Consider the following 15,909-nt stretch of genomic DNA (forward strand, 5'->3'; position numbering starts at 1 on the left):
TATAATTTCAATATCATGTATAACTTTTGTTCCTCCAGTGTAGTGTCTTAAGCCAGGTTAAGAGGTGTGTATCTGTTGGTGTAACATAATTTTGTTGAGTGCCCTTAAGGCCTATTCATGGTGGAGTTAATAATTTCTTATTTTCTAAACCATTTTCTGTGTGATTGATATTATTTTGTTGAAAGCCCTTAAGGCCTGTTCATGTGTGCATATAACATATTCTTAATACTTTGAATTTATTGTTGTCTAATGAAGCATTTTCTAAGTTTCTAATAATTTCAATATAATGTATAACTTTTATTCCCCAGAGTAGTGTTTTAAGTTCAGGTTAAGAGGTGCGCATATGTTGGTGTACCATTATTGATTGTGTCTGTAGTGTTGGAGGGAATAGAAGTGTCTAAATTTTACAGTGCGTCTCATTCATCCCAATCACAGGTGCTATCCTTCCACGGGTCACGGAGAATTCATTTTTTTAGTAAATTTATGTGTGTTTGTGCTGGTTTTGTTTTTTTCTCCAAGGGGCGCTTCCACTGCAATTACTATCAAATAATAATAAACCCCAAATCAAGGGAGAATCGAATTCCGACCGGTTATTTATGTATATATATATATATATATATATATATATATATATATATATATATATATATATATATATATATATATATATATATATATATATTACATTCATAAATTTATTTATTTATTTTACTACACAGGGTGTTTGTTCTGAAAAATATTACTTTTAGATTATCCTTTATTAGAAGATGATCAAACTCACAGAAGCTTGTGCACAAATTATCAACAAATGTTGAAAACAAGACAAAGCTTTAATATAATAACAAATAATGTTGTGGTTATCGTGGGGAAGAGGATTAAGAGTCATCAACCACAGTATCAATAGACCCCAATCTAACTAGTAGGATCGTTGTAACATCCTAATGGTCTGGTTACATTATGTAAGTGGAGGGAGGGGGTTATTAGGGTACAAGTTCCTTTGACTTGCTACATGTACATGGTTTACTTTCTGGAGGTATGACACGTCATCCAAGGTTAAGAAAGCTTTTGATTGTAAGTTTCCAGTCGAAGGAATTTCATGTAAACATTACTATATCTACCATACATAAACACATTAGTTATAATCGTGAGAGGTGACCACTAAAATATTATAGAGACTGAAGGTCTTATTTTGTTGAATATAACTGTACGATTATATCAGCGGAACTCTTTTTATATATATATATATATATATATATATATATATATATATATATATATATATATATATATATATATATATATATATATATCTTTTTTCTAAATGGGAAAATATTTCTGTCTTATCTATTTCTAATTTGAATCAAAGTCGATGAACTTTAAGAATATAATCAAATCTCTGGTAAGTATATATATGTATATGAAGTTTAAAAAAGAAACTATTTTTATGTACACTGTTCATTAAATTTGCTAATTCTATTGGGTGTATCAAAATAGTGATATTATTTCTGTAGTTTTTAGTTAAGAGAACAATCAAGTAAGTTCCACCTAGCACACAACAGCGTTCAAAGTTAATTATTGTAGTTGTCTCATCATTAAACCTCGACACACAGACACGCACTGACAGCATGTACTGTACAAAGTCATCTCTCATTTTTCCGTTCAAAAGTTTTGCCTATAATTTCTACTCAGAGACAATAGCTCTGCCTCTATATAATTGGTCTCCGTCTTCAATTTTTTTACGTACGAATAAAGAACAAGACATTGGTAAGACCAGCGTAACGAAGGCACTAGAGAAGGTGCCCAGCAAGACTATCATTCATTCGCCTTGTTCTCGCCTGACCCAGCAAGGTGAGTCACCACTCTTGTTTTCATTACATTCTAGTTGTATGAGCTTATAACGTGACATACACTTTTCCTCAATATCTTTTCGTGATTTTATCAGATTGTGCTCAGAGCAGTCGGTGTCTGACTCTTGAACACGGCAGCTCTGTGGCTACATTACGACAGGTGACTAGAGAAGTGGTTTGAGGTTTTCGACAGATACAAGTCCATCGTGACTAAAATTTGGATGCGCTTACGTCAAAGGACTACAAAGACTGCTCCATATACACTGTCGAGGTAGCACAATTTCTATACAACGCGGCAATAAGCTGCCGCGAAATAGATGGCAAACACCAGGATGCTCACAATAAATTGTGAACTGCAGCGGAGCTAATTGGCGAAGACCAGGTGGTTTTTATTGAGTTCTGAGCTGCGGTGGAACTAGTTGACGAAGATTTGCCGGATTTCAGAAAGTGTTAAGTCTGGGTTTCCTGCTGTCGTCCTCCGAGTGAGTTGGGGAGGTGGTGAGACTTCGACTCTGGGGTCTCGGTGCTTCCTGGTGGCTCTTTTCAAGGTGTGGGTCAGAACCAATGGGAGTGTGACAGGGATGTGGGCGAGGCGGTACCGGCTGAATATTCCGGAAGAAATGAAGAAGACGCTCACTCTTTGGGGAAGGACTCAGCAACCTGGAGGGAAACAAGACAGTGTTAGATGTATCCCAAATTTCAAGTCTCCATATTCTACAAGTAAGATACGCATTTATTTATACCAAATTTTCTTCTGTAACGTTGCCTTTCACAGATGGTAGCCAATACCTGCCTCTCCAATGCATTATTTCGCGGAGACAGAACCAATATTGCGTTCTAGGAATAGCATCCCCGTCTGTTATTGGCTGGACGTCACGGCATTAGATCTGATATGAACAATTGGTGACGTTACTGAAGGCCACTAGTTTTTCTTAATAACCTGCAGAATGACCAGGTGATGTCCCGAGTCAGAAGGAGAATAACAGCCTTATGTAGAGTATACATAAGTGACTCTAGTGTAACAAGTGTATGAAACAAATTAAGAAGAGCGTAAGCATGAACTGTCCTTCTGTAACTAAAATTAATGCCTCTCTCACCTACAGCGTGACCAGGTGAGAAGAAATATGCAAGGAGGTGACCAGGTGAGGAGATATACTCAAGGAAGTGAACAGGTGAGGAGAGATATTCAAGGAAGTGACCAGGTGAGGAGATATACTCGAGAAAGTGAACAGGTGAGAAGAGATACTGAAGAGGAGAGATACTCTAGGAAGTGACTAGGTGAGGAGAGATACTAGAGGAAGTGACCAAGTGAGCAGAGATACATGAGGAAGTGACCAGGTGAGGAGAGATACTCGAGGAAGTGACCAAGTGAGAAGAGATACTTGAGGAAGCGACCAGGTGAGGAGAAATACTCTCTTTTCTAGAGCGTATCCAACCATCCGAGAGGGTGGACGTGCTGCCGCATCGCTCCAGGCTCGTGTTCAAATTTGTTGACAGTGGCGACTGTCACCCTGTTTTTCACGTTGGACTCGCTCTGGCTGCTTTATCTTGAAGATGTACATGGACATTATTATTCTAGCACACTATGCTTCTTCCTTACCCTATCCTTTCGCCTAGAGTCCTTGCCGTTTGGTAACGACGCGAACCCTGCGGGCAGAGCCACAAGGGGGCCCTCAGAGGGCTGCTGAGTCGAAACAGTAAGGGCGGCAACATTTTCTGTTAATGTTTCGGCAGTGCTTCATAACCTGCCACTGTTAGGTGTTAGGAGTTGGCTAGGCCCCCGTCAGGGGATTGTCTATTCACCCTACCCCTAGACCCGTCTTTACTCGCCCAGCAAGTGGACGGAAGGAGCGGCATCCATGGGGTTCAGCTGAGGTGGACAGATTAGATAGGATTTTCATGTATGTAACTGACCATGGCCGAAGTGAGAGTGAAGCTCTCCAGAATCTCTACCCAGGGGTCTCGGATAGGGCTAAAAAGGCTATTAAGCGAACTAAGGGTGAGAATAAATAGACTTGTGGATCTGAGAGATGGTTACAACATCCTTACAGAAACAGATGAAGATGCTGATAAACTACTTAAGTCTGGTGCCATGGACACAATGGAAACTAACGGGAATACGGCGCCAAGCTCACCCTTGTATGTAGGAAGTTGGACAAAGATGTGGTGGAAAATAATGCAGAAGAAATAAGAGATGAAATAGAAAAGCAAAAAAAGTCAAGATTGTGGAGGTGTACCCTATGTATGCCCATAATATAATCAAGCTTCGCTTTGCAGACACAACGATGCAAAGATAATGAAGGAGAAGGGGCTCTATGCATATGGCACTTCCATCTCATCACACCAAATAGAATACGAAAAGCATACGCCCATCCATCAATGTATGAAGTGCTACAAATACAATGACCACATGACCAAGAACTGCCCCCTGCTCTGAGTGTTCATCTGATCAACACTTCTACAAAGACTGCCGTAGCACCATCAAAAAGTGTGTCGTCTACAGGGGTGGCCACAAGACCTTCTCTGCCACCTGTCTGGTCAGGAAACGGGTAATTCAAAGACAGAGAGGAAACTGACGGAATTAACCAAACAAAAAGAAACCAGGGAAATTTCTATCAACGTGAAAAAGACCACCCAGTCGACGATCATGGCTTACAGCCAGACCCTAAAAGACTCTCTGAAAGAAACTCAAGCTGACTCACAAAAACTCAATAATGTCAGCGAGACCATGGAAGTCCTGCAATCAGAGATACGAACCATCAAGGATTCAATAAAGCAGGCAGTGACTGGGTCACTGGGCGCCAGGAGGGACGCAGTGGCGGAGAGCATAAGGAGCGTCTCCTCTCTACAGTTGGAGGAGTCCAAAACCACATCTTTATACTCGTCTTACCTGCATGCCCATCACATGAACATTGTTCATCCAGGTTCATTCTCGAGACACCTCAACGAGACACTAACCAGGAACAACATTGCACCTGTTGAAATAAGCGACAAAGTCCCTTCAAAAGAAATCCTGAAGGCTGTAACCCACTCAACGACTTATCGACGAGCTCAACCCACTCCAGAAATAGACCATGACCTCCCTGAATTAGGCAAAAGTCAGTATAACCGTTGCCCCGACGTGGCCAGTCAGTCCTCCTGGGATCACAGCTCCAACGACATCGTGAATGTCCGTGACCCCAAGACATGTACTCCCAGCGACGACAACCACCATCGGGCTGCAACTACAGTCAATAGTTGTGAACAGGTGATGGTGACTTACTCCACACAGAAGCAAGACCCTCGAGCTGCAGCGTCAGTAGACGACTTCAACACGCAGGCCCACGACCTGAACACCTTCCTGTACACGGGTGACGGGAAGTTCGAGGGCCCCAAACTACAGTCTTCGAAAGGGCAGTCGTTAGAAGGATGAAAATTGTCTAACATAATGTCCTACACTGGTCCCTTAATAGACGTAACGAGCTGTCTAACTTATATTATCAATTAGACCCAGACATATTCTGTTAAACAGTACTGGCATAAAGGACGAAAATAAGCCGAAAATTTTTGGGTACACTCTATACCAGAGGAACATGGCGGTGTCGCTGTGGCCATCAGGTCACGGCTGAATCACAGAGTGTTGTTAGATTTTGAGGATTCAGTTATAGGAGTGCAAGTGGAGACCACCAGGGGACCTGTTATCATATGCATGATGTACCTACCTCCCAGACTTCCTTATTTACCCGAACAAGATCTCAACCAGCTGCTGCGCCACAGAAAACCAACATACAGTACATCAAAGGGGACTTGAATGTGCGCCATGCCATACTTGGACACGGTAATGAGAATAACGTCGATGTTGCGGTGTTTGACAACAACAGCAGGGGCAAACTGCAACACTTCGGGCAAGATTTCCCTACACTGATCAGACGTGCCAGTGCCACAACACCCGACATAATCCTCTCTAACAACGAGGCCGTCCTGAACAAGCACGTTACCGCCGGACCCACCAGTACCAGCGATCACCTGCCAGTCGTCGTGAAACTCTCATCCAATCCCATTATAATCCCAGCTAACATCAGTTCAAACCTCAGACGGGCAGACTGGGACTCCTTCAAGAAGTTTTTCAGTCTCAAGAGGCCAGCCTCAATGACATCGACGACGCTGTCGAGCAATGGTACACTGATGTGAAGATGGAGATGAACAACAACATCCCGACTACCACCCACAAGACCATTCCCCACCCTCACACTAGTCACCAGCTGAGGCAGCTCAGTGTCCAGCACAATCACGTGAGACAGCTAGCCAGTATCCGCGGGTGGACGCAAGAGCTGAGAGACGGTTAACAAGAGCTACAGACGGACATCCAGCACGAGAGCAAACGTCTTCATGAACAAAAGTGGGCCGCCATGTTGTGGGAGGAAGCTAATAATTACCGCGACTCGGTTGTCTTCTGGAAAGGGATCAAGCGACTGATGGGTTCCACCTCTCACTCGGTTCCCTCACCTGCTCGACCAAAACAATGAGAAAATATTCGAGGGGGAAAACCAAGAACAATTTCATCGGCGATATTTGCGAAAGATCTTCTTTACCATTAGTGACCAGGAGAACGAGGGCTTCGACAAGGAGTTTAAGGAGGACATTTTAGGTCAGTTGCAGGCCCATCAGTCCCTGCTCCAGCCGCTCGCACGGACTGACTTCATTAGACTGGCGGACGACAGCAACCTGCAGATGTGTCATCCGCCATAAAAGGGTTTAAAAACAAATCACCAGGGCAAAGCCATATTAAAAAGAAGATCCTGGCCCAACTCCCCGATAACAGAATAGAGAGGGTTGCTCATATATGCAATGACTGCCTCGCCTCTGGACACTTCCCGAAGATGTTCAAAACCGCCGTTATCCGCCTCATACCAAAAGCAGGGAAGCCTGCAAACAAAGTCGAAAACTTTCGACCGATATCGCTACTGGAGGTAACAGCCAAAATCCTCGAAAAAATAGTAAAGAAGCGGACGAAGTGGTGCATAATTCCCGCCAATTCGACTTCCGCCAGTACCGAGGCACATCCACCGCCATAGCCCACGCCTACGTTGCACAGGAGGCGGCCAGCCTCAAGTGCAACTTAGTGCTGATGGACGTCAGCAAGGCGTTTGACTAGGTTTGGAACGCGGGGCTGCAGTATAAGATCTTACAACTGGGGCTACCCGAAAGCCTGACGCGCCTGCTGTGCAACTTCATTACGGACCGCAGAGCCAAAACCAAGATGCAAGAACATTGTGGAGTGAAATTCTCAATTTCGAGAGGCGTTCCTAAGGGCTCTTGTCTCTCAACAACCCTTTGCACACTTTACACTGCTGACCTGCCACTCCCAATCGTCAGCAGTGAGTACGTCATGCATGCCGACGATGTGACAGATCGTCACCTGCCCAGGAAGGTCCACGGAAAGGATGGTGAAACTCACTGCTAAGACAATAAAGGATATCTCGGGGTATGAAAATAAATGGAAGATAAAAACAAACAAAGCAAAATTCGAGGTCATACCCAAAGCCAAATTCAAGCCGGCCCCATTGATGATCGACGACGAAGAGATTGAGTACTCTAAACAAGGCAGGTTGCTCGGCCTCATCATCTCTCGGACAGACTAAAGATAACCAAAGTCGTCACCGCCAAATTAAAACGTTTTAAACAGATGCCTGAGAAGATACAAGTCCACCTGTACAAGGCGCTCGTGAGGCCTGTGTTTGAGTACTCACACGTACCACTCGTCAAGACCAGACTGCAACAACTACATAGCTTCCAAAACAAGTGTCTGAGGTCAGCCAGTGGCCAAGTGCCACCCTACCAGGAGACAGTGGAAACTATTCACCTGAGAAATAAAACGGAGGCCCTCAACGTCAGGTTCCATCGCCGAGGGAAGAAGGTTTGGGGCAAGCTCCTGGACGACCCTCACAGCGCAGGCCACCTACGAGGGAAAGACATCGACGGAGGGCGACCCCACGCCTGGTGACCCCGGAGTCTCCCCACACTCCAACAACCGAACCCGCGTCCCTTCTATATCCGCCACAACGACCCACCTTAGATTAAAACTCGGATGATATACGGGAGGTGTGGTGGTGAGAGAAAGTGTAGGGGAGGTAGTGAGTCCATAAAGTAATACAGTAATAAGATTTTAATCAACATGTAATTGTAAAATCAACTAGTCATTGCCAACTAAAGTAACCATTGTGTAACCTCATTCTAAATCCTAGGTTAGCTTAGTTAGACAACAAATTCTGTAATATGTAAAACAAGGGGTGTCGGCCCCCTCTGTTTAACTCATTATTTTTTTTTTCCAACCTTCGCTCACACGACTATATGTCTTGACTTCTTTATCCCTCAAGTCTGGCTGTGCCTTGAGCCCCAGCATACCTTCCATCCTTTCCCCACCTTAACCAAAGAAAAAAGTGAGAAATACTCGAGGAAGTGACCAGGTGAGGAGAGATACTCGAAGATGTGACCAAGTAAGGAGAGACACTCGAGGAAGTGACCAGGTGAGGAGAGATACTCGAGGAAGTGATCCAGGTGAGGAGAGATACTCGAGGAAGTGACCAGGTGAGAAGAGATACTCGAGGAAGTGACCAGGTGAGGAAAGATACTCGAGGAAGTGACCAGGTGAGGAGAGATACTCGAGGAAGTGATCAAGTGTGGAGAGATACTCGAGGAAGTGACCAGGTGAGGAGAGATACTCGAGGAAGTGACCAAGTGTGGAGAGATACTCGAGGAAGTGACCAGGTTAGGCAAGATACTCGAGAAAGTGATCAAGTCAGGCGAGATACTCAAGTCATGACCAGGTGAGGAGATAGTTACCCAACGTGGTCAGAGTGGAGACCCAACTTCTTGAGACAATCCTCAGGAGAGACTCCACATGATTCACAATGCCTCGTTAACTTGGTCTCTGGCGGCAGCATCTCCCCCTGCTGGAGACGTTCCCTGGCTGCTCCCTGTTGGTATGGATGGAAGGCGTTACTTTGGTATGGAACACAGGAAGGAGGAGCTCTCTGCGCTGGAGGGAAGGGGTGGGGGGTGAAGGGGTAGGAAGAGGAAAGGGGTAGGGGAGGGAAAGAGAGGAAGAAAAGGAGGAATTGAAAAGGGAAGGAGGGAGTGAAAAGGGAGGAAGAGTTCAAAAGTGAATAAGGGAAGGAAGGGAGGGAGAATTCAGCAGTAAAGATAGGGAGGGAAGATGAATATTGAAGGTAAGAAAAGAGAGAGAGAGAGAGAGAGAGAGAGAGAGAGAGAGAGAGAGAGAGAGAGAGAGAGAGAGAGAGAGAGAGAGAGAGAGAGAGAGAGAGAGAGAGAGAGAGAGAGAGAGAGAGAGAGAGAGCATTATTAGTGGAAGAAATGAAAAGAGCAGTAGTGATGGAGAAGGAGAGAGGAAAAATAGAATTACGTTCCCCACCAAAGGAAGGAAAGAGTCTAATGGTGATGGAGAGGAGGTTACTGCGGCAGCTAGAGGGCTATTTACGACCCCGAGAGTGAAGACGTTTGAGGTGGGGAGGATGTAGAGGAGATGGAGTTGTGTGGTGTGGGGGAGGTGGTGGTGGGGTGAGTGGGGAGGTGGGAGGTGGTGGGAGGGAGTGTGTGGGGAGTGGTGTATGTGGTGGTGAGTGTGGTGTGGTGTGAGGAGAGTGTGGTGGGGAGGGAGGGTGTGGTGGTGGAGAGGAGGGAGGGAGGAGGGAGTGTGGGGAGGTGTGGAGGGTGGAGGGAGGTGGGGGGTGGTGGTGAGGGGAGGGTGTGGGGAGGGGAGGTGTGGTGAGGTGAGAGTGGGAGAGGGAGGTGTGTGGTGGTGAGGGAGAGTGTGAGGGGAGTGAGGGTGGGGAGAGGGGTAGGGGGAGGTGTGGTGGTGGGGGAGGAGGGAGGTGGTGAGGGAGAGGTAGAGGTGTGAGGTGTGTGGGAGGGTGGGAGGGAGAGTGGAGGAGGTGGTGAGGGAGAGTGGGGGAGGAGTGAGGGGAGAGGTGAGGTGGTGTGTGGGGGGTGAGGGAGGTGGTGGGAGGGAGGGGTGGAGGGAGAGTGAGGGGAGGTGAGGGGAGGGTGGGGAGGGAGAGGTGGGGAGGGGAGGTGGGGAGTGGGGTGAGGGGAGGTGGTGGTGAGGGAGAGGAGGGGAGGTGGGTGTGGTGAGGGGAGAGGGAGGTGGTGGAGGTGAGTGGTGAGGAGGTGGGGTGAGGGGTGGGAGGAGGGTGGGAGGGGAGGGGAGGGGAGGTGGGGAGGTGGAGAGGGAGAGGGGAGGGAGGTGTGGAGGTGGGTGAGGGAGAGTGGGGGAGGTGGTGGGTGGGGAGGTGGGAGGGTGGGGGGTGAGAGGGAGGTGTGAGGGAGGTGGGAGGTGAGGGGAGGGGGAGGGAGGTGGGAGGTGGTGGGAGGGGAGAGGGGGGAGGTGGTGGTGGTGGGTGGAGGGAGAGGGAGGGGAGGGTGGGGTGGGAGGGGAGGAGGGGAGGTGTGGAGGGGAGGTGTGAGGGGAGGTGGTGGGAGAGGGAGGGTGAGGGGGAGAGGGAGAGTGTAGGGGAGGTGTGGGTGGTGAGGGAGAGTGTAGGGGAGGTGTGGTGGGTGAGGGAGAGTGGGGGGTGGGGTGGTGGGGGAGGGGGAGGGTGGTGGTGAGAGAGTGTAGGGGAGGTGTGGTGGGGAGGAGAGTAGGGGAGGTGTGGTGAGGGAGAGTGTAGGGAGGTGGTGGTGAGGGAGAGGTGGGGAGGTGGTGGTGAGGGGAGGTAGGGGAGGTGTGGGTGAGGGGAGAGGGAGGTGTGGGTGGTGAGGGAGAGTGGGGAGGTGTGGTGGTGAGGGAGAGGAGGGGAGGTGGGTGGTGGAGGAGAGTGTGGGAGGTGGTGAGGGAGAGTGGAGGGAGGTGGTGGGTGAGGTAGACTGTAGGGGAGGTGTGGTGGTGATGGGAGTGTAGGGGAGGTGGTGAGGTTGAGTGTGGGGAGGTGTGGTGGTGAGGGAGAGTGTAGGGGAGGTGAGGGAGAGTGTGAGGCAGTAGTGGCGGTGAGCGAAAGAGTGGATAAGAAGTTAATCATTAACTGGAGGTGGAGGAGAAATTATGATATTGTGACAGCAGTAAGTGGTAGCAGGAGTAGGATGAAGAGGAGAAAGGGAGTGAGAAAAGCAGGAGGAGGAGGGAGAGGAGAAGGAGAGAGGAGGAGAAGTAGGAGGTTTGTGTGGAGAAAGGAGAGTAAGAGGCCGACAGTCGTGGAAGGGGAGAGGAAAGGATTAACTCTCCACAAAGGAAGTTCATCAGTGAGGGAGGCACTGTCATCAGTGAAGTCGAGCGAGAGAGAGAGAGAGGTAATACTAAGCATTATGTGTTCTCTAATGGTAGACCCTGCTGCCATATGGCATCACGAAAATTGTGACCAAGTCCCAGGTTGTTGATCTGTCTTTCTGCCTCATTTACACACAATTGCAGGGTCTCGATTGTTTCTCTTACTATTGACAACACAACATACATATATTGTTTCTTACTTTTGATCTTGTTTTCATTTTTGTTTTATTTTTGGTTCTTTATTATTATTTTTATTATTATTATTATTATTATTATTATTATTATTATTATTAATTATCATTATTATTATATTTTCAATTTTGTATTTTGTATTAAATTCTTTATTTATAATGAATTAATTATTATTATTATTATTATTATTATTATTATTATTATTACATTTTCGTCCCCCAGGCCCCGATGTGGCTCAGTGACCTGTGCCCGGGTGGACTAATCCCCGTGAAAAAAAATCATTGATAGTAGGTGACTCCCATTTAAATAAATCAAATAACACACCTATCCACAAATCAACAACAACAAGTTGTATTAACCACTACAACTATTCAAATAACAAGAGCACCATCTACCTAAATAAAAACAACTATATAAGCAAACATAAAAACTATCTACAGAAACAATAACTTGGTGTCCAACAACCACACATTCTAATCAATTAATGGAATGTAAACACTGGTTGCTATGATAAACACCCGTCAGCTTAGTACACATATTATACAGGCTCGTATGTGTAATAATTGTGAATGTTTGGAGAACAAAGTGATGAAGTAAGCCTCGCTCTAATGAGTTCCAGCAATGAGTGATAAAGCTTACGGGACACACACACACATGTACATGACGATCTGATAGATAGGACTTATGCATACTTCACCAACAATGCCTCCACCAAAAAAAGGAGAAAACGTGGTCAGCATAATGGGAACAGGCAACAGCAGTGCTATAATGACCCTGAGCTGAAAAAACTCAGGGCTAGGGTCAGGAGGGTGGGTAAGGGTTACAAACAATTTAGAACACCTCAAATGTTACAATTGTATCAAGCTTCCCTTGCTGCTGTCAGGGAACGTGTAAACGAACTCAGACAAAATGCATGGGAGACATATGTCAACAGCCTGAACCAACACACATCCCTCAGCAAAGCCTGGAAAGACATAAACATAATCAGAGGTAAAAACAGAAGACACGTCTCCCATCCAAACCCTCTGCAAAAGTCGAATGAGCTAATAACAAAGTGGGCTAGGACTCGGGGACTCCTTGATGCGAAGTCTGTAGAGAGAAGTAATCTTATTAGCTTTATGCTGGGCAAACAGCACGATGAGTGTGATGTTCCATATACTGAGTGGGAGCTTGACGCCGCCCTCGCCAGGGGTAGGTCTACTTCCCCTGGAGAGGACGGAGTCACCTACAACATCATTAGACTACTAAGGCGCGTGCCAGGCAATCCATTGTTGGTATTGTACAATATGAGTCATGCCGAGGGCCAACTACCCACATCATGGACCAGCAGTATTGTTGTACCAATACCGAAACCAGGACAGCCTGATGCCTTTCGTCCCATATCACTAACCAGCTGCCTGTGTAAAACCTTTGAGAGGATGGTTCTTGGCAGACTCTTATATAGAATCAGAGAACACATGTCTCCTAACATAAATGGCTTCACCCATGGTAAAGGTGTACATAATTGCATCACCACATTCCTAACTGTGCATGGTGATGAAAGGCACAGATACACCACATTTCTTGACCTAAAAGCTGCATTTGATATTGCCAATAGGCAACTGATATTGTACGAACTAGCCAAAATGGATATAGGAGGTAGGCTGTTACACTGGATAAGTGGTTACCTAACCAACAGAAGGGCTGCTGCACTGTTTCAGGGTTACAAAAGTGAAGTTAAAGATATGCAACTTGGTACCCCTCAAGGTGGAGTACTTAGCCCCACTTTGTTCAATGTTCTTATGAATGCATTATTAAATTTAATACCAGACAACCCCAGCAATATCTCAATCAGCTATGCTGATGATATTCTTATACATACTAAAACTCATCGTGAAATGCAAACCACCCTGAACCATGTATACGCAGCCTGTGAACACCTCGGTCTTATTATCTCCACTGACAAAACTAAGGTGTTCAACAAACAAGCTGGTAACCGCAAACGCGGCCCCGCCAAGTTCAAGATAGGTAACAACACTATTGACTATGTTTCTTCTTTTAAATATCTTGGTGTTTCCGTCCCTTGTACCCTACCTGCCATACAACAGCTAACCCGCCAATGTACTGACAGACTGAGACCTCTTAGAAGTGTAGCGGGGTACAGCCCGCACTATGGTGCTAATATTAGAATTGTTAAAACAATGTACCTAGGTTATATAAGATCTCTGATAGATTACCACGCACCAGCCCTGGTCATTCGTGACGGGAAAGGCGTTGTCAAGCTCGAGAAAATGCAAAATAAAGCCCTCAGAATTATCCTAGGATGTTCCATGAGCACTAAAGTACTTAATATGAGGAAAGAACTAGGTATACCCAGTGTTAAAGATAGAATAATTGAAGTCAACCTCATGATAGCCCTGAGGCTTCTGCGTGGTGATCCTGATAACATTGTTTCCTTAAAATTGCTAGAATGTATGAACCATGGGACTGCTGAGTCTAAATGGATCCAAACTACAGCTACACATATGAAGATGTTTGGACTAGACCACCTGTACAAAGTTGAGACACAACAGCGCTTCCTGCCACCCTGGCGGACAGTTCCCTTCGATATCACAATACCGACGTATCCGCCTAAAAAATTAATTATACAAAGCATTTATCTCCAACACACTGCCAAATTGAGAGCTCTTGAACACATACACACTCTACAGACTGATGATAATATCACACAGACCATCTACACTGATGGATCTCTAAACACCGCCTGTGGGAGGGCTGGAAGTGCTATTGTTGTGACTCAACCTGACGGTAATATAATTGAGAAAGGAGTTAGAATTAACAACTGGGCATCCACTCTACAAACTGAATTAGTTGCCATACTCACAGCTATTAAATTCATTGAAACCACTGTTACTGACAGTCTCATCATCACTGACTCTCTATCCTCACTACTTGCCCTTGGCACCCTCGACTCAGGTTGTCACGCTCTTGTCTCTGAAGCCAGACACAAATATGCGTGCCTTGTTGACCGGGGTGTCAGGGTCAAACTGTTGTGGATCCCCTCTCACATAGGCCTCATAAAACATGACAGAGTTGATGCCCTCGCCAAACTCGCGTCTAACAAAGACACCGTTGAATACAATTTGGGTCTGTCAAAAAGAACCCTTAAAACTGTAATTAGGAAAGAACTTATTGATGAGTTTTACGCAAGTAGACAAGTGCAAACAGGCACTAGTCGATCCATAGGTTACCATGATGAGATGTATCAAGTGAAACATGTATATGGAGCAAGTAACAAGATCACTAGATTACAAGATGTTGTAACCGCTAGATTAAGGTTAGGATATAAGTACCTTTGGCAGTATGTTCCTCAAGCAGATGTAAACAAAACTAAATGTAAAGTGTGTGGCCAGACATATGGCCACACACTAGAACACTACGTCCTCGACTGTGTGAAGATAGAACCTTTTAGGGACAGGTCCAAGCACACTAAGTGTGAAATGGCACAACACTTCATCTCTAATGGCAAGATAGCCGACATATTAAGATTGTATCCACTTTTTTGCACTTAGTAACTATATCAATTCTCATGTACAGAACCAAATACGCAATGTGCTTGAATACCTCTCATGTAAATGTGAATAACAAAGGGTGAGGCCAGACGTACTGCCTCACACGCCTGTACTCACGCATTTGTGAATAAGTTACCCTTTATGTATAGAACTAAACAAATAATGTAAATGAAATATTGTGTAACTTTCAGTGCCATAATATCCTGACAACGGGGGTTAATTATTATGACCCTTTGTAAACCCTACTCTGTAATCCTTTTGCGCTACCGCTCACAGGACGAGTGTGGGGTGCACAATAAAGTAGCCGCTGCAAGCGGCAAAATCAAATCAAATCATGTATACACAGTCAGCATTATATCATGAATAAACACATCAAGTGTTATACGCACTCATATATAGACAGACAGACAGACAGACACGGAAGCTAAGAATAACTCGGATTTACCAAGAACGTCTCGGTAATTGATATGAAAGTCTATAGGCTATCTGATGAGGACAGATGCCTCACACGGCCCCTAGTGTTGTTCTACTCACTCCTTCTGTATGTACGGAGCACACAGATGTACAGACGTGGAAGTGGGCCGTATACGGAGCAGACACGACGGACGGATGATCATACGGACACCACACACGGACACGACTTACAATCAATCATATAGGCAACACAGACATGACCTAAAGACAAACAGACTGGGTAGGTTACCTAGTGCTCATACGGTCTTATTCCCTGCTTTTATTATCTCTGTTTCTCGTCATCTCAGTTTATGTCTCTCTCTCACCTCTTCCTCCTCCTCCTTTTTTGTATTTCTTACTTCATCTATGACTCTGTGTCTGTCTGTAAATAGTCTTCACTTCCTCCTCTCTCACTCTTTTATAATTTTTATTTGTGTATTATTAATTTACCTTTCTTTATGAAGCCTTTCTCTCTGTCTTTTTCTCTCTCCCTTATACCATCACCTTTTCTTTGTCATGACCTTTATTTTGTTATCTCTCTTTTCTCTCCCTTCCCTGTATCTTCCCTCTACGTTTTCATTTGTTTCTCCATAAATCATTCTTTTTC

General features: G+C 45.5%; 1 protein-coding gene across 2 annotated transcripts in view; it reads right to left on the bottom strand.

Annotated features, from left to right (window-relative positions):
- Positions 1-1,327: 1,327 nt before the first annotated feature.
- The window catches only part of LOC121880268, a 68,569-nt gene continuing 53,987 nt past the window's right edge, over positions 1,328-15,909 (bottom strand). For both annotated transcript variants that reach the window (XM_042387423.1, XM_042387425.1), the window contains exons 4-5: positions 8,670-8,803; positions 1,328-2,507 (exon numbers count right to left, since the gene is read on the bottom strand). In XM_042387423.1, the coding sequence (XP_042243357.1) occupies positions 2,288-2,507; positions 8,670-8,803 (354 nt within the window). In that variant the 3' untranslated portion in view covers positions 1,328-2,287. The remainder of the gene's footprint in view (positions 2,508-8,669; positions 8,804-15,909) is intronic.

Source organism: Homarus americanus, unplaced genomic scaffold, assembly GCF_018991925.1.
Source record: "Homarus americanus isolate GMGI-L3 unplaced genomic scaffold, GMGI_Hamer_2.0 scaffold43718, whole genome shotgun sequence".
In the NCBI taxonomy this organism is placed as follows: Eukaryota; Metazoa; Arthropoda; class Malacostraca; order Decapoda; family Nephropidae; genus Homarus; species Homarus americanus.